Source organism: Homarus americanus, unplaced genomic scaffold (assembly GCF_018991925.1).
Source record: "Homarus americanus isolate GMGI-L3 unplaced genomic scaffold, GMGI_Hamer_2.0 scaffold56586, whole genome shotgun sequence".
NCBI lineage: Eukaryota > Metazoa > Arthropoda > Malacostraca > Decapoda > Nephropidae > Homarus > Homarus americanus.
In genome coordinates this window covers 487,425-507,946 of record NW_024730562.1, presented here as the reverse complement: position 1 = coordinate 507,946, position 20,522 = coordinate 487,425, and the positions used below count along the sequence as shown (strand labels likewise).

At 39.9% G+C, this 20,522-nt stretch overlaps 1 protein-coding gene across 1 annotated transcript in view; it reads right to left on the bottom strand.

Annotated features, from left to right (window-relative positions):
* Positions 1-20,522, bottom strand: part of LOC121867020 (tyrosine-protein phosphatase Lar-like) — a gene marked incomplete at its 3' end in the record, with an annotated part of 225,917 nt that overhangs the window by 3,635 nt on the left and 201,760 nt on the right. The window contains 1 exon segment of the mRNA XM_042366766.1: positions 4,860-4,960. Within this exon segment, the coding sequence (XP_042222700.1) occupies positions 4,860-4,960 (101 nt within the window).

Here is a 20,522-nt window from a genome sequence, read left to right as displayed (position 1 = left end):
AGTGTATTCATTCATGTTGTATCCGAGAATCAGTGTCGAGTAACGTTAGACCTAACGTGTTAATACCCCGATATAATAGTGATATTGATGTGTCCATGTCATTAAGTGAATTAATAAAAAGTTGTGTCGAAGAGGTGTTTAACAAGTTGTCCCTTTAAGAAGTAATATATGTGTATTGACATACGAGATAAGAAGATAAGCGTATTGACGCGGAGTAAATAACACCCAAGCGGCCACGCTACCAATTCTCCCTATCTTTACATTCCTACTCTCTATACTGCCTACTTCTTGTAATCTTCTCATTGTGTTCTGTCTCATTATAAGAGGATAAAAGTAAAGTCAACATTAACCTAACCTAACCGGGGGTTGGTCATTCTTGTTCTGGATGTGTACCGCCATGTACGAATATACATAATAAAATGTTAAATATATCGCTTAAACGCAGTTGGCGCCAGGAATGCCATTGAGGAAAAGTGTCTTAGAATTGTCAAAACTACTGATTGCAACTATAAAATTCCCGAGATTAGTTTAGTAACAAGTAAAATACCAAAACAAAAATTTATGGCCAAACAATAGTTGGAACTGAAACTGCAAATTTACCTTTTAAACAACTACTTCTGGTGGTAGTGCTGTTCTCATAATCACGACGGGGTTTTTTTCAGTACAACTCGGTCTCGAAGTCTCGTTGAAATTATAATGCCATTATTGCACTTCAACAGCAACAGTTGTGAACTCTTGAAACAACCTGCCTGAGTGCTGTGACGGCACCGAGTGTGAGCAGTTTCAAGACCAGGCTTGAGTGCCACTTGACACCACTGGAGCAGGGTCAGATCAAAGACTATATACGAAAGATAGGAAAGAGGACCGAAATGTTGTGCTCATTGGGTCCTAAAAAGTGCTGAGCCAAAACAATAGAAGGCGCCAGTGTGCACCTCGTGTCGTTTGCAAAGATTATAGTTTGTTTGTCACGAGACCGCAAAATTCATTTACCGTCAAAATCGCAGCAGGTGGACACCCGTGCGTGTTATGCCGCAGAACCATTTTGTATACCATTCCAGGGGCGTACCCAGGATTCTGGTATGGGGGGGGGGGGGTGTTTCCCAGATTGTCCTTAAGTAAATACTGTATAAACAGGTCGAGGGCAGCGAGCCTATACAGCTGCCCCCCCCCCCAGAAAATTTTGAAATTTGATAAATTTCAGGGACTTTGAGGCCATATGCGACGGCTATTGGGTTATTTGAAAAGATAATCAAGGGGTAATTTAGAGTGAGAGTAAACATTCAATGTCATAACAGACACTTGAAAAGGAATAAGTACAAGGCAAGTTCAACGTATAAATCATGTTTTATTTTTATTACACATCAAGAGCAACTTATCTATATGCTATCACCACCATATTTTGAGTTCATTAACATTTTATATTGTATTGTTTAAGCAATCACTTCATTGCAGTTATTCATGATCATCTGCAATAATATAAAAAAGTTCCACTTTCCTTAGATTTCGCCGTGCAAAGATGTCACTGACTTGCACTGAAATGTCTCTGTGGATGTGGAGGAGGCTGAGGCTAGACAGTCGTGCAGTCCCCATTGCTGATCTTATATTGGTCTTGATGCTCTTCAAGACACTGAAGGACCTCTCAGTAGAGCAGGTGGTGACTGGCACGGTGCAAAGGATGGTCAGCAGCATCCGGATGTTGGGAAACATGGTAGTGGCATGCTGTAGAGCTGATGATGGCAGGGTGCCAGACTGGTGTTTCTGCCACCAAACGGCCCAACAGTGAAGCTCACTGGCCAAGCTGCCGAGTGAAGGGAGGTCATCTCTGTAGATCTCCACCAAGTCCTCTATCCTGTTCTTCAGTTCTGTTCCAGAAAGAGTCAACAGGACGCTCGGCACAAGTGACATACCCTTCAGTGCTTTCTGGTGAAAGGAGGAGAACCTGGTCTCCAACTCTGTGATGAGATGGTCCAGTAGTGGTATGGTAATGGTGCGACGATAAAACTCCGATGGTGTCTGCAGGGGTGTTGGCTCGAGGGAGGGAGATGACGGCAGATCAAAGACACTCCAGACGAGCAGCGTGAGCTTCGAGGGGGGTTCCGGGCAACCAGGAAACCCCCCCTGGATACGCCCCTGCATTCATTCCCAAAGGATAAAGAAAGGTAGGAGCACAGTTTTGAATTACATACATATGATTTAATATAATGATTATGACAGTTTATTTATCATTATATTTACAAACAATGTGAATACTCCCTGCAGGCAAAGTAGAATACGAATTTTAAATATTAATTACAGGTGCTTGCAATGGATACAAGTACTGGGGCTTGAGAAACTTAAAGCAAAGAGCCCAGAAAATAGAAGCAAAAACACCAGATTATGCAGCCATCATTTTTCCGAAGGCAATTACACTGCAGGGAAAGCAACTTCTAGGCTTTGTAAAAATGCATGCCCAGATATTAACCTACAAGTAGGTTTGTATTATAAGAGGTACAGTATGCCAAGTATCAAATATTGCAAATAAATGTGTTTGCATATGTATACGTCTCTAGACTTTATTTATACATTTTTGTGGAAAATAAACCATAAAACTATTTATGTATATCCTTCACCCCCAAATACTGAATGTTACTTATGATCCTGAAAAAATGTAATATTTTATATTCTAAGGCATAGAAAATGAGTTGGCATTCAGTTGACTTAAATGGATACTTAAAACAGGATATTTATATGATTCACACATAAAATATGCAAAAATATGCTCTAAACATAATTAAAAATTTAAGGAGTAACAATTCTTCCAGTAACTTATTATAACATAGCAAGGTGAACGAGTAATTTATACATTTTATGTGTATTATATGAAAAAAATATAAAATTGGTTATATTAACATATCTTAAGCATACTTCATATGAAACATTGACACGTCAGCAACCGTTAAAATGATGCTCTGTATAGTGATGCGCCAGCTCAATAGATGGCGCTATCGTGGATTTAGACCGCACATCTTTCTTAATGGTAGGTGATAGTCACTTTCCTATCTTTCGTATAAAGTCCTTGGTTCAGATACATCCAGGAGCCGGTGAATGGCATGCCCAGTATTTGCCAACAGTGCGTAACAGAGACTTTACCGACCGCCCAAGAGGCTAACGAGCCGATCAGTGGCGAAAAGGATAAAGTAAAAATAAAAAAAAGGAAGCCACTTGTTAACGCTAGACGATCTTGGGTATTATTTTACTTTTGGACATAGCGCGCCCGAAAGTTATAAACTACTTAAACATTTAGATCTCCCTATTCTGATCATTTCGAACCCCATATATATACATGGCGGAAATGGACAATAGTGACACAATTGAATTTGATTGATTTTAGGGACTTTTCAGTCTTCGTCTGTCAGGAGATGTGGGGTACGAGATGTTTCTCCTCCATCCTGTGTGAGTGCGTCACTCCGAGGTCACCATTTGTGGGGTACGGGTTATTGGTTCACACTCAGGATGGGATGGAGAAAGGAAGGCAGCATGGTTACAAGCGTTGAGTAGAGAGAGCTGGTTGGTGAGGGTGCTCAGAGGAGGACCAGCTTGTGGGTCGCCATGGTCGCCGGCTGGAACAGGAGCCGCCAGGCAGGAGCGGAGGAGGAGGTGTTGCTGCTGGTGGCTGTAGGTAGAAAAAGCGGTCACCACGAGGTGTGGGTCTTATATAGCGGAGGTAGGCGTGGCTTAATAGTTGACCTCCGTCATGTAAGGCGGCGCTGGTTGACCTAGACACGAGGTGCGGCTGGATTCGTGGGTCGGCTCGTCAGCGACAAACAGCGTTTGTAGGGGAGGAATCCACTACAATGTTACTTGCCGTGAAACCGAGTTAGTTGTGGATCACGCAGGCGCAATATTGACTGACGTCATCCAGTCGTGACCAATGATGTATCGATATCAGCCCGCATTTTTTTTTACCAATCACATTTGCATTTTTCAAAGCAGCCTGGGTAAAGATTTGAAAATCTACGGCTTGGAATTTGGAAATTCAATGACCAGTGTGACAATGACCGTGGTCGAGGGTGGGTATCAATCGTGCTCATACGGTGATTTTATATTAATGACAACAATTCCACAATACTTGCACAACAATTGTCTTTAGTTGTTCTGCTCGGCTTATTCTTCACACTATGAAAAGAGGCGATCGACTAACTCCCCTGGTTGGTTGGTGATATGGAAAGAAGAGAGCATTAGCTCTGAGGGTGCAAAAAGGGTACAGTACAAGGCAAAGTTCAGAAGTGGGAAATATAGGAGGAGGTTGACACAGCAGGTGGATTATCCTAGGCAGCCTGCTCCAGCTTATATACGAGGTACACCTCGTCAGACGCTTCTCGAACATCACCCAGAGACGCCTGGGAGATTCTAGGACGTTCAACTCTGATCGAGGCTAAAATGATGCAATACATTCTAGAATATTTTTGCATAATTAATACATCACTGTACACGAAAATTTCACTACATTTGCTAACAATACTGCTGCATGGGACAGAAAACAATCAAAACTCCTAGTTTACAAAATTAAAATACGAAATTATGCCTCAGCATAACAATATGCTTTATGCGATGGCTTTCATCTCTCCAAGTTCCACAGTTCATCGACCAGTTCTTTTCAGATGTGGTTCTATACCACTGCTGTACTACATTTTTTATTCTTATACATTAGTATGAGTAGTCCATATTAAACTCCGTCTCAAATCATTAACAACACATACTGACACAATTACACTAACTGGAGAGAAGAAAAAGATTAGAGAATATGAAGTCACAAAAAATAATCAATGAGCAAAAATACTCAAATATTCTTTTAAATTTGGTGTCCAAGATTGACTCACTGTTATCTGTCCGTTGGGCGTCTCAGGTTCGTCCCACTGTATGACCATGGTTGAGGAGGAGAGGGGACGGACGTGCACGTTCCTCGGGGCACTACCAGGCTCTGTAGGTGACACAGCGACAACACTATATTAGTGATCATGTTAAGGACGTGATCCACTGTACAACTTCTGTGACTGACATGTACAATATCGGTGTTATTTGACACTCACTTTACAACATAAATATTATGTAACTGACACTACAACATCAATATTTTGTAAATGACACTACAACACCAATGCCTTACACCAATGCCTTGTCACATTGTACAACATCAATGTTAATCTTAGCCCTGGAAATAAAGTTGTGAACACTTGAATTAGTTTTTAATATATATATATTAGTTAACAATACAATGAGACAATCATGTAGAGAATACAAACTATAAATGAGCAGTACCATTACTAAAGAGTAAACGAAAAAACATATTTCACCATATTTGAACGATTTTCCGTTAATTTATAACAATAAAAAATCATCCCCTATTTGGAAAAACAAACGTTAGTTGCGTTTTGAGGCTTAATTAGACGATTATCCCTATGTGTGGGTGTGTGTGTGTGTGTGTTAGTCTTTACATGTAAAAAACAACTCGGGTAAGTCTCGTCAAATTGTTCAAGAAGGGCATTTTACTTTTCAAAATAGAGAATATAATCCTCTAGGAGTATAGAATTTACAAGATGGTCTCCGGAAAGCTTAATGACAATATTCAACAATCACAATTTTTTTTTAGTGGTAAAGCTCATGTTGATTCAGAAACAACGAGCGGTGGGCAGCGACTGAAGTCTGTAAAATGCAGTCTAAAAAGGCTTTTACGAGAGCTTGTGGCTGTCTGTCATCGCGCCTGTGTGCGTGTGGTTGTGTGTGTTAAGCCCCAGATATTTGTGGACTATTTAATGCAGTAGTGACAGGTGTCTAAATTATCTAGAGGTGTGAGTCTGATGGAATTAATAATGCAGGTAAGACTAATAATAATTCACTTAACAATTACACGTCTTCCATTCTCAACGTTGGCAGAGAAGTCGCAAAAAATAACGAAGTACTTCATAAAGTCATGCAAGAGTATGAATAAATTTCGTGCTAAAAATATCAAGAGTTAAATTTTCAATAACACCGCTACATTCTACTGCCCCAGCTCATTACAATTCTAAAGAGGATCGCGCTAAAAGTGGATATTATTTCCCTACAGGACTGCGTATAAATTTAATGCTAAAAATATGAGGCTTCAATATTCACTACTATTATATACTAGAGGAAAACGATCTCTGCAGTGACAGTAATGCTGGGAGAAGACATTGGCTTTCTCTTATTACTCCAAGGAGTCAAAATTATGTTTCAATAAAAAACTGCCAACTTCAGAACGGTTCATATTGACATCCCTTGCTATGGCCTTATGCAGGCAACCCATCCGATTCTATGCCTTTGATTGACGCTTAAGATCAATATATTTTTTTATTATACATTTTAAAATCAACTTTCCGTGAACTAGATGACGTTAGGTCACACTGTATGTTCCCTTGGCGTGAAGCTGGCACTGCATCCGTGGTTAGCAAAAAATAAACAGCCTCGTCATAACATAACTCGTTAGTTTTTTTTTTCTTTTTTTTTACGGGATTAGCCCACCCGGGCACAGGTTACTGACCCACATCGGGGCCTGGGGCCTAAATAATAATAATAATAATAATAATAATAATAATAATAATAATAATAATAATAATAATAATAATAATAATAAAAATAAAAATAATAATAATAATAATAAAAATAATAATAATAATAATAATAATAATAATAATAATAATAATACAAAATTTAAAATAAAACAATACAATAATAATGAAATACAAGAATGAAAAAATGATCAAAAATATATGTATGTTGCTTTGTCAATAGTAAGAGAAACAATTGAGACCCTGCAACTGTGTGTAAATGAGGCAGAAAGTCAGATCAGCAACCTGGGACTTGGTCACAATTTTTGTGATGCCATATGGCAGCAGGGTCTACCATTGGACAATACATTATGCTTCCAACATCTTCCCAGGCGGCAGTACCTCCCTGTTTGGTAGCTGCCAACTACCTGTAAGCTGCCTACTACCTGTGAATAATGCCTGTTACTGTTGTTCTGCTAGGCGTAACCAGTCAAAGGAATAAGAATTCAGGATTATCTCTCAGCTGACTCCCAATAATCCTGCCGGAGAGCTGTGTAGGAGTGAGCGGTAAGAGGGAACGATCTTGAACCACAACCATCAAACAAAACCAGTTTATGGTCTGCACTTCATTCAAGGAGGGCGATTCATAATTTAAAGTTTCTTATTTCTATTTTAATGAGCTGGGTAAAGGTTCATTCATGCCCTCCATTTTTAATCGCATGTTTTAGTCCCCAAGCTTGTTGTGTTTTGAATGGACAGAATTCTTAAAGTTTCGTACAATGATTTTTCATTGTATCTGAAGATGTTACAATGCATCAAACGGGTTGTTGTTCGCTAACAAACATCATAAAAAATTACATTCAGATTCCACATTAACCATAAGAGATTTGTGAATCGCTTAAATCCGGTGAAAAAGGAATAGAGAAACTAATATGATTATGAATAGTTGAAAAATCTTTGCTTTTTCTTATTAATTTTCCACAAAACCTTGTTGAAGTAATTTACATGCTCGGGATTGCTCCGAATGCGCCACACACGACCTGAAGTTGCTTCATTTTTTTTCCTTCTAAAACTTGTTCTCAAGCCTGAGTACAGAATGTCCAAACATTATGTTCCTTAATTTTCCCTTAAGAGTTTAGTGAAGGTATCTCGAGTTTTTGCTGCACTTGAGCGTGGATCAGTGAGGACAAATTGGAAAATATCTTAGTGCCTCACCTGGCCAGATTACCTCCAACTTTAGAAAACAAATGAAATACTGGAGAGAGTGGGAGGTGACGGGGATTGCTTTTCCTCTCCCACCATATCACAGTCATCCTTGTAATTGCAAACAATGTTAAGCCTTTATGTCAAGTCATTTTGTCGAACTTCAGTTACACAGGTAATCAACGTCGCCCTCTGACATTTTTCATGGATTTCTTCTTGATGATTAAACTTGAAATGTTCAATATTGTAAGTCAGCCCAGCGAAACATCTATGAAGGAGAAGTAGTCAAACTGCTATTAGCACTAGTTATTGTCCTGGAGCACCCAGCTCGGTAATTTACCTTTAGGTTTAGCTCAGCACACCTACAGCTAAATGGATTTGGTAACTGCGGACGTTCAGTACCAGTGGCAGTGTGTCCTCTCGCGGGATAAGGTGATTTCTGAACACAGCTTCCTAGTTGATGTTTATTTACGCTCGTTTACTGCCAGGGTCGTGAGGCACATAACAAGTGATACTTTTTGCGCTATAAACAAACATTCTAAAAATTATGGATAAACAATTACGGACGAAGTGTGAAGCATAAACAATAACAGGAGGATGAAACTGCAGACGCCACCGTAAACAAACACGTAATATTCATCCACCAGCCGTTCTTCGCCAGTGTTTGAATGTTTACACACACATGAACCACGTCCACGCGGTGTGTTAACTCCCACGAATAACAAAGTACAGCAGAGTAGTCTCTCTCTCTCTCTACACACAAACACACGAACGCGATAAAAGGTAACATCTAATCAGTGAATGCTGCCAACTGCCAAGATTTTTTTATTGTGTGCGTGTGTTGGTGGAGGGAAAGGGAAATGTTTCTTTATTAGTTATCGTTTCGGTTATTGCAGTAATCATCACCTAAGAAATACGTAGAAAACAAACAACAATGTTCAAACAAGCGAAACACACACATGTATTAATATTAAAAAATATAAATCCCGATTAAATCAACAAAAATTACGTTATCCAAATCAAGACAGGCGACGGGAGAGAAGTTGAACAGAGAAGGTTAATGGAAATATAATAACATTAAATTATAAGAATACACACTGCAGATAATTGTTCGTTTCTGAAAATCGTTAGTTTTTCTGTCTCCGTGAGAGACTCGATTAAGAGCAGCTCCATGTCCTGGCTCTAATTGGCGCAGACAGTGGTAGTTTAGTGAGGAGGTGCCTAGTTCTAAAAGTCTAATTGATCGTTCCTTTATTTTCGTATACTCTACCAAAGTTCCTCTACGACTGACCAATATATGTACCACTATACATGTATACGAATAAGCTATACATATGCATACATACCACTACAGGTATAAGAATAAACAATAGTGGACTGTAATCCGGTCGTTTAAAACGAGGCAACTACTGTACTCTTCAAACCATCTTATCAGCAGTCAGGAACCAAAGCCCCGAGCTTGGCTGCCTGGTATTTGATTTCTTGTTTGCCTGAACATTCTTGTTTCTTTTCTGTAGATTGTATTGATGATGGTTACTGCGATAGCCGAAACGTTAGTTAATAAAGAACAAGTGTCAAGTTCTTTACCCAAGCCTTGGTGTTACTATGGACTATATGAACAATGAAGCACGCACTTAACAAAACGTACAATGTATCATCGCGACAGCTTGGGAGCAGTGTGCCTCCACCATCAGACAAACTTCAAAGTAAAACCAAACACGACACAAGAACTCAGTTGCACTGTACACTATCATGTATTCAGTGCAAGGCATCAGCAAATATTAAATAGACTTAACGTAAAAAATAAACTGTGTGATGTCAGTAAACCAAGAAATGTGATAAAACACGAAAATCATACAGGGCGAAGAACTTTATGGAAATGAAACATCAAGACTAAAGGAAACTTGTTCAGTATAAAGACATTGCTTCCCGAAGGACAAGTCTTGATATAGTGTATAGTACACATATATCAAACACATATATCATATTACTAATTAATCTCCTTTAATAACTTACTTTGCCTAACACTATATCGAACCAAATGTTTGTTAGTTTACAAAGTTATTTCAAGTAATTACCTAACTAATTCCATTAACATCCGAATAATGTGCCGCCAATACTGTTCATAAACTAATAATGGATTCGCTCCTCTTTCTCACTCTAGCAACCCTGGAGCAGGGTGGTAATATCGACAATATATATATATATATATATATATATATATATATATATATATATATATATATATATATATATATATATATATATATATATATATATATATATATATATATATATATATGTATATATATATATAGATTTTGCCAATGCTTATGACAGCGTACCCCATGAAAGGCTGAGAATTGGACGGTAAGGGTACGGGATTCGGTGAAGTGTCCTAGCGTGGATCGGAGACTTTCTTCATGACGGCAAGCAGTGTGTAGTGATTAATGGTACGAAATCGTTATGTGTACCTGTGACAAGATGGGTACCACAGAACAGAGTACTGGGCCCGTTGTTGTTTGTTTGATTCATAAATTACATGCCAGAAGCTATACAATCCTCCATTCAAATGTTTGCGGATGATGCTAAGTTATCCAGGGAAATTAAGAACCAAACAGACTGTGAAGAGCAAACTGAAGGATCTCTGTCAACTTCAAGAGTAGTCGAAGAAATGGCTGATAAGAATCAATGTCACGAAGTTTAAGAGGGTGCACCTAGGTCTTACCAACAGTAAGGAGGCATATCACGTGTCCCAACGGGACGAAGAAACTGCGTTAATAGAGACTGAATGTGAAGAGGAAATGGGTGTGTATATTGACAACGAACTGAAGTTCTTAGGCCATTGTGAGAAGGTGAATCAAGCAACGAAACTAGCACGTTTTGGAAGAAGGTCGTTTAGACACAGAGAACCGTCCCTCCTAACGCTCTTCGAGAGTGAGGTACTTCCCCGTATGGAATACTGTCACCCCATCTGGTCCTCGAGATGCGCTAGAGACTGCCAGTTAATTGAAAATGTCCAAAGGAAGGCCACCAGACTGATGACTGCACTAAGGCACCCCAGTTACCCAGAGATTAGAACACCTGCAACTGCTTAGCTTAAACTATAGACGGAAAGGGGTGACAAAATTGAAGTTTATAAGCATCTCAGAGGGCACTACTTAATCGAGTGTTCATACCTGGAACTGTTGGACGCCCTCCTGGGGTCACAGCTCAAGGTTGAAGAAGCCACTAGACTTTTTTCGGAGTAAGAATTGTAAACTCTTGGAACAATGTGCCAGAGTGTTGGGACGGCACCGAGTGTTAGATATTTCAAGACCAGATTTTCCCAACACTGGCGCAGGTGTAGATACATTCAAGAGCCAGGACATGCCCAGTACTTGCCAACAGTGCGTAACAGAGACTTGACCGACCGCCTAAGCTCGATATTAACACTGGAATCCCAGTGCATAATAATTCGAAGGGAAGGAAATCCACGTAACATCGGTTCGCTTGGGGAGAAAATCCTAGTTATACCAGTTTGCCAGGGAAGAAACCCTAGTAAGATCTGTTTATTAGAAGAGGAAATCCTAGTAATATCGGTTCACTTGGGAAGGAAATCATAGGATAAGCATTGACGACATACCTGTCACCGAGTTTTCATGGAAAATTTATATAAAAACGCCGCAATTTCACTGTATTTTGCAGTGGACACTATCATAGTTGGGGCAAATGTGTTAAAAAGTTATTATTTATAAATTAACCCTAACCTAACCTTAGTTGATAAGAAACACAAGCAGCCAAAGTGTTGTTAGAGGACTGCACCAACCTGACCAAAGAAACCTACTTAACCCACCTAACTTCCTCGCCAGGGGGGCTCCATTCCCCAGACCTCACGGCATATTAAACAGAAAGAGCTTACTATAATATGATGTAATTTTACGTTTTTTTTGTGGAAGTCAGAGAAGCCGCTCTGACCAAGCACCACTAGTGTGAGTCTAGGGGCTTAAATATCTACCAAACAAAGCATTTGCCCATGAAATGAATATCATAACCGAACTCAGCAATGAAAATATAACATGAAAAGATCCACCAAAACAAGTTAGTCTGTGAAGGGTATCTCATCAATATTAACCAAACTGCTAATATGAAACAAAATTCTACATACTTCATCCTCCTGTACCTGGGAACATATTGGATATTAAGGTACATTAAGTACAGTTGCCCACAGGCTACCTCTTGGTGACCTTTTCAAACATGAGGCAACATCTGATCACCCACTGAATGAATCGGTAACGTGGGGAGAGCAGGGTGGAACACTATACCTGTAGGCACTGTACATAATAGTTGAGGCAGTACTACTCTCAAAAGGCCCTGTAGTAATCGGGAAAAAAACAATCTGAGGTTTAGTTGAAGTTTTCTTATGGTGTGAAATGCTGCAGCTACATAAAACTGTGATAAATATTTTTTTTTTTATTTCAATTGGAGCCACTGAAACTAAATAAAAGTTGAAAATTAATCACTCATCGGCGACTCGTTCGACGTGCTGACTGTCTGAGCTAGGGATACGTCACTCAGTTCTGCCCCCTTGGTCCTCTTGTCAACTGTGGAGGCCCGATTCTTAGAGTGATCAATATATTTTTCTTAATGCCTTTAGATTTTTGTCTAACTTTTTTCTTTACTGTGCTAATTCCTGAATTTTGCGCACTTCAGTATTTTGTATTTTATATTTTACTATAATCCTCACAAATTTGCTCTTTTCAGAATATATTGCGTGCCATTATTATATCTTTTTTTTTTTTTTTTTTTAAGGAATTAGCCCACCAGTGCTCAGGTCAATGACCCACATCAGGGCGTGAGAAAATATAAAATATATATATATATATATATAATAATAATATATATATATATATATATATATATAATATTTAATAACAATAAAATAACAATAACAACAATAATAATAATAATAATAATAATAATAATAATAATAATAATAATAATAATAATAATAATAATAATAATAATAATAATAATAATAATAATAATAATAATAATTATTATTATTATTATTATTAAAATATAATTATAAAAAAAAATAAAATTAATAATAATAATAATAATAATAAAATGTAACTGGTGGTGTTGTATTTATCATACAGTGGTCAACTACAGTATACTAAATTCTTAAAATAAACTCTTCCCAAATGTTATGACTCTACCAAATGTCTCAGGCTAATTCACATTCACGTACGCCTGAAAATGTGGAAAACAGATATCATCACCAACATGAAAAATATAATCGCTTATTTTCAATCCACCGGAAATAAGAAAATCTTTTATAAATTTAATGTGATAAAAAGGGCACTTGCATATTCTGAAAACCATCAGAAAAAATAACATTAATTTTAGACGTGACGGGACTCGAGAGTAGCGCATCATGCCATTACAGTACATGAGGATGCTCGCCAACCGTGTTAACTCGGCTCTTATTATTGGAATATTAAAGTTTTTTGTTGCGTGAATCAGACAAATGAAGCCTGGTTTAATTTACCTAACATACTTAACCTAACATAACATGCTTAACATAATCTTACCATACGTGTCTAAACTAATATACCTTGCCTAACCTGACCAAACAATCTAACCCTTCCCAGCCCTCCCATTCTCTCTTACAAACTTCAGACCAGCATAAAATCTCGTATAACTGGTCCTGAATACTTAATACTGACAACAGATGCCAACAAACTTAACACTAACAACACAGCTGCCAACACACTTCACACCGACATAAATGACGCCAAAACACAAGCCAAGGAGTGAACATGATCACTGGCGTAGGAACAAGTGACGCGCGGTGCTCACTGTTCGGGAAGGACGCGAACAAAGGTTACATTAACCACTTGTAAATTCCACCGATTTCCAACTGTCGAGGAGTCGGTCGTTGCAATCTGTTCAGCTTACACAACAGTCATTATCCTCATGCAACATTTGGCTGCTGCATGAGGTCTAGCAAACTACATTAATGACTTTTACGACTTAAATTATGGTTCCTAGTCGAGAGAGGATTATGTAAATATATCTCTACTTGTCCGCCATATTTGTCTAGCGAATTTTAAAGTCTAATAAACAAAAATATTATTTTGACAGTCTACCCTTGATGGAAATGCTTTTGAGATATTAAAAAAAGGTTTGATCAGAGAAGGGTCAATTAGGTAGTTGTACCCGACGATTCAAACCGTCCGTCCGTCCGTCCGTCCGTCCGTCTATCAGTCCAACGCGTGTCCGCCAAAAAAAAAAAAAAAAATTATATATATATATATATATATATATATATATATATATATATATATATATATATATATATATATATATATATATATATATATATATATATATATATATATATATATCAAAAGTTTTACAGCAGTTAAAGTTTCCCCAAAAATATTCATATTCAATACGCTTAAAAATGGTAATACTGCAGTCATCCATTTTATCTCTTAGAATTCCTGTACACGAGGTAATGTGGTAACTATTATAAAAATTCCATACATATCTGGTACAAATTTAAGGTACTTTAAGAAACATCCATTCTCGTCAAACTTAACATCTTATCAGATTAAAAATGGCGATTTCGCACATTTCTTTCGGGTAATTTCCATGAACAGAAAAAGGAAGGCGGGATGGTTCACCTAATTCTAGTGAGTACATGTACATTAATCCTCCCAGTCTCAGCAACTTCGTATTCTAAAGTATTATTAAACAAACTCCGTCACTCTGCTCGAGGCGTGTTCTTTACCATAGTATAATTCGCTTTTGTTTAATGGAGTAATTCCCTTGATCCCTGCCAGACGACGCCCGGCGGCTGCTGCTGCCACACCTGCACCATGTGAAGCCCAGATTGTGTAGCCGTGATATATTTTTGTGCTTGTGTCTGATGTAGTTTTTAATCATGAAGAAATCACAACAGTATTAGTGTATGCTTACGCTTATGTCAGAGGTAACATGACAACGCTCTGTGGTTGTGTGTGTCGTGGGCAGAAATATGTGCGTTTGTCATGAAATTAAACAGTTTTTGTCTAATTTAAGTAGAAAATAGCATTTATTTCATATTGTTCGGAGATTTATCCATGGGAATAGTAATTAAAGGTATCTACTTGGTAAACTGTAAGACCACTCCGACAAGTTACAATAGCGGACACGACAACAAAGAGGTAATGCTCAGATCTTGTTATAACTTCAAACTTGCATTACATTAAGTCCCAGACTATTATTCTTTTGAAAGAAATTTGTGAACCAACTGGTGTAAGTACCATTCGACTGGTTTATGGAAACACGTATTTTATGTTCGTCTGAAAGAAATTTAGAGTATATACGAAGGCTGATTGTTATTGTTTGCGTCTACAAAGTGCACACCTAAACGACTCACTGTTGGCAGAAAGCACCAGAAACCATAAGTAAATTTTTATTCATTTCTGCAAAACAGTTTCCATGAATAAATAACTCAACCGGAAAGTTTTCACTAAAAGAATGAATTCATTTTTCAGGAATTCAAATAACCTTTACATATCACCCCAGCATTTATTTTGTTTCTCCAACCAAAGAGAAGTGTGACGTCAGTGGTCAACGTTCATATTGATGTAAGTAACTTTAAGTGACATTTGAAGGGTTAAGAGAAATAAGTGTTTTCTACGAAGTCATGAAATCTCTCTCGTTCCCTAGACCCCCCCAGTTACCATTGATCGCCTGCCAGTAATAATTGTCACTTGGAATTTGAGTCAGAAATTTAAATTAGTCCCCGCTAGCTTCCCGAGAGAGTGCCGGCACAATATTACACGGAAATTTTCAGAAGTAAACTCAAATAAGTTATTCACATCAAATAACACTCGATAGCAGCGTTGTGTTGCTCTTTACTAACTTATAAAGAACCATATGTATGTTGAATGTATTGTATCGTAAAAAAAAAACTTGTAAGAATGAATCATGCATGGCACCATGTTGCTGTCAATTAAGAGGAGGCAACGGGGCAGAGATTCCCTGGTCTTTTAAATAATGCGGGAGACAGGAGCGACCTCACCCCTAACCTCTGTCCTCACCCACAACCTCTACCACCCCTTTTTCCCTCTCACACACCGCCCACAACCCTCTCCGCCTCTCTCTCACACACCGCCCACAACCCTCCACCCCCTCCCTCTCACACACCGCCCACAACCTCCACCCTCCCTCCTCACACACCGCCCACAACCTCCACCCTCCCTCTCACACACCGCCCACAACCTCCACCCCCTCCTCTCACACACCGCCCACAACCCTCCACCCTCCCTCTCACCACACCAACCACATTCAAGAAAGTTGAGGCTTTGTGTTGCCCTAAATATTTAAAAGTTTGTCTGTTGTGAGAAACTAGGACTTGCCCTTAGTGCTTAATGACCCTGGCTGTTGAACCGTCCACGTCATCCACACCCTCCTCCACCTCACGTCATCCACACCCTCCCTCCACCTCACGTCATCCACAACCCCTCCACCTCACGTCATCCACAACCCTCCCTCCACCTCACGTCATCCACACCCTCCCTCCACCTCACGTCATCCACAACCCTCCCTCCTACCTCACGTCATCCACAACCCTCCCTCCACCTCACGTCATCCACACCTTCCCTACCACCTCACGTCATACCACACCCTCCCTCCACCTCACGTCATCCACACCTCCCTCCACCTCACGTCATCCACAACCCTCCCTCCACCTCACGTCATCCACAACCCTCCTCCACCACGTCATCCACAACCCTCCCTCCACTCCCTCACGTATCCACACCCCTCCCTCCACCTCACGTCATCCATAACCCTCCCTCCACCTCACGTCATCCACAACCCTCCTCCACCTCACGTCATCCACACCCTCCCTCCACCACGTCATCCACACCCCACCCACCTCACGTCAACACTAACCTCCCCTCCTTCCATCCACTACATAAACCATATCCTCCCCTCTCCCCACTCACCCCCATCCACTCACCCCCTCCCCATTAACTACTCCTTCCCCACCCCCAGCCCTCACTACCCACGACCAATTCTCACTGACGGCAACATCGTCTTTAAAAACACTGCGGGTCATTTTTCCCCAGTTATCGATTTGTAACGTAGAGAGTAAACATTTTTTTTCTCCTGCTGGTGGTGGATCAAGGTGACAGTCTGGTGGTGGATCAAGGTGACAGTCTGGTGGTGGTGGATCAAGGTGACAGTCTGGTGGTGGTGGATCAAGGTGACAGTCTGGTGGTGGTGGATCAAGGTGACAGTCTGGTGGTGGATCAAGGTGACAGTCTGGTGGTGGTGGAGCAAGGTGACAGTCTGGGGTGGTGGAGCAAGGTGACAGTCTGGTGGTGGTGGATCAAGGTGACAGTCTGGTGGTGGTGGATCAAGGTAACAGTCTAGTGGTGGTAGACCAAGGTAACAGTCTGGTGGTGGTGGATCAAGGTAACAGTATGGTGGTGGTGGATCAAGGTAACAGTCTAGTGGTGGTAGACCAAGGCAGTCTGGTGGTGGTGGATCAAGGTAACAGTATGGTGGTGATCAAGGTAACAGTCAGGTGGTAGTGGATCAAGGTAACAGTCTGGTGGTGGTGGATCAAGGTAACAGTCTGGTGGTGGTGGATCAAGGTGACAGTCTGGTGGTGGTGGATCAAGGTAACAGTCTGGTGGTGGTGGTGATAGATCAGCTGTGCATGTCTGTATCCGTGTGTTTACAGTAATAATAATAATAATAATAATAATAATAATAATATTAATTAGTAATAGTAATAGTAATAATAATAATATATAATATAATAATATATATAATAATAATAATAATAATAATAATTAATTAAAGGTTTATTGAACGAGCATGGGGGCCAAAAGGCTGAAAATATACAGTTATATAATTGGGGAATGGGTCACCTGATTGAGAAATAATATACAAGACAAGTGATACAAATATGGTGTGTGTGTGTGTGTGTGTGTGTGTGTGTGTGTGTGTGTGTGTGTGTGTGAGTGTGTGTGTGTGTGTGTGTGTGTGTGTGTGTAAATAAAACATTCCAACTCTAACCCTAAACATAAATATGTATGTTTGGGACAAGGCAGGGCCTCTCATGAGACTGTCACCACATGGGAATTAATTACTGCACTTTACACTTGAATATTTAAAGAAGGGGTCATTTGGGGTTGGGGACGGAGGAGGGGTTGTGGAGGGTTGGGAAGTAAGGTTGTGGAGGTGGGGGTTGTGGAGGTAGGGGTTAGGTGAGAGTAAGGGGTTGTGGAGGTGGGAGGTTAGGTGAGAGTAAGGGGTTGGGTGAGGCAAAGTAAAGTGGTTGGGCAAAGAGTTGAGAGGGGAGAGGTGAGGTGGATTAGGTGAGGTTGGTTGGGGTGGGTGATGGTAAGTGATGGGGTGGGTGGTGGGTGATGGTAGTGATGGGGTGGGTGATGGTAAGTGATGGTAAGTGATGGGGTGGGTGATGGTAGTGATGGGGGTGGGTGATGGTAAGTGATGGGGTGGGTGATGGTAAGTGATGGGGTGGGTGATGGTAAGTGATGGGGTGGGTGATGGTAAGTGATGGGGTGGGTGATGGTAAGTGAGTGGGACACGCCAGAGTAGAGGCAGGGGTCAGGAAATAGTGCTCTGTATCACACACACACACACACACACACACAAACACACACACACACACACACACCACACACACACACACACACACAGGCAATTTTAACTTCTCCACAAACATTCATAAACGTTTATGACAACATTGACCAAAGAGAAACGTTTGTAACAATATTGACCACAACAAAAACGTTTATGAATATATTGACCACAACAGAAACGTTTGTAACAATATTGACCACAACAGAGAAACGTTTATGAATATATTGGCCACAACAGAGAAACGTTTATGAATATATTGGCCACAACAGAGAAACGTTTATGAATATATTGACTGAAACGTTTATGACAATATTGACCACAACAGAGAAACGTTTATGATTATTGACCACAACAGAAACGTTTATGACAATATTGACCACAACAAACGTTTAGAATTTTGACAACAACGTTTATAACAATAGCTACAGAAACGTTTATGACAATATTGACTACAACGAAGAAACTTTATGACAATATTGACCAACGAAACGTTTATAACAATATTGACCACAACAGAGAAACGTTTATGACAATCAACAACAGAGAAACGTTTATGACAATATTGACCACAACAAACGTTTATGAATATATTGGCACAACAAACGTTTATGAATATATTGGCGAAACGTTTATGAATATATTGACCACAACAGAAACGTTTATGACAATATTGCACAAGGCGTTTATGACAATATTGACCACAACAGAAACGTTTATGACAATATTGACCACAAGAAGAAGTTTATGACATATTGCCACAACAGAGAAACGTTTATAATATTGACAACGAAACGTTTATGACAATATTGACCACAACAGAAACGTTTATGAATATATTGGCCACAACAGAAACGTTTATGACAATATTGACCACAACAGAGAAACGTTTATGACAATATTGACCATACCAGAATAAACATCGACCACTATATAAATTTTTTTTATAGTGACCACCATACACACACGTTTACATCATTATTGATAGTTATAAAAACCGTTTAGATAACAGAACAGAACAGAACAGAACAGAACAGGACATAACAGAACAGAACAGGACGTGGTGTACTTAGAAAACGTTTACTAGACTTGAGCATCTGATGATTTTGTCAGCTATCATTGTTGAATTGACTTACTGTTTACCATTGCATATATACCTGCACTGTCTAGGTACATGTTTTGCATATCTGTAAAGTGTATGTATATTTCGTACCTGTATTCTCTATGCATGGTGAATCAATGTAAACTTGTATGACGATGTGACGGAATAAATATAAACTGAATAGTGACCCCCAGCAGCAGATCACTCCCCACCAGGAGGGTCTTGACATACGACCCTCTCATACCCTGATTCACCCTCTTGTAATGCTACGAGTAAGGTCTTCACAATAATTAATGATATATGTCACTTTACTTCATATTATACTTGTAATGTACTTATTCCCGCCAGACGTTACCGGTGTGTGCTTGTGCAGTCATGGGTGTACAGCATCATGTACTCCTTCAACGGTTATTAATCTTCTCAGTGGCCTATAGAAGTGTAATTTGTACTCACGGATTTTCTCTCTGGATGGTCAGTTATTTTACGGCTCAGGTGTGAGAAACGTTTACTGTGATGCTGAGAAACACCAAGAGTTTTCAAAAAATGTTTGTCAGCTGCTGTATAGTTCTCCAAGTAGAGATTTATAGCACTAGTATTACCACCCTCCTCAGTCACCACCACCACCACCCTCCTCAGTCACCAACCCACTATTACCCACCCTCCTCCAGTCACTACCACTACCATCACCACCACTACTACTACCACTCTCCTTGGTCACCACCTCTACCACCACCCTCGGTCACCATCACTACTTTCACCACCTTCGGTCACCACAACCACCACCACTTCCCCCCTCTACCTCCTTGCCAACACAACCACCCTCACCACTTCCACCACCATCACCTCGACAACCCCTATCACAACCACCACCATCGGCATTTTTCACGTGCATCTCGGCAGGGGAGCAGGTAAAGCCTGGACCGCCCAAGCGATCAATTTCAACTTGGTACCAGGATCCCTCGCCCGACCCCCAATCCATCTCTACAAATAGCCCAGCCCGACACCAGGTCAATTAC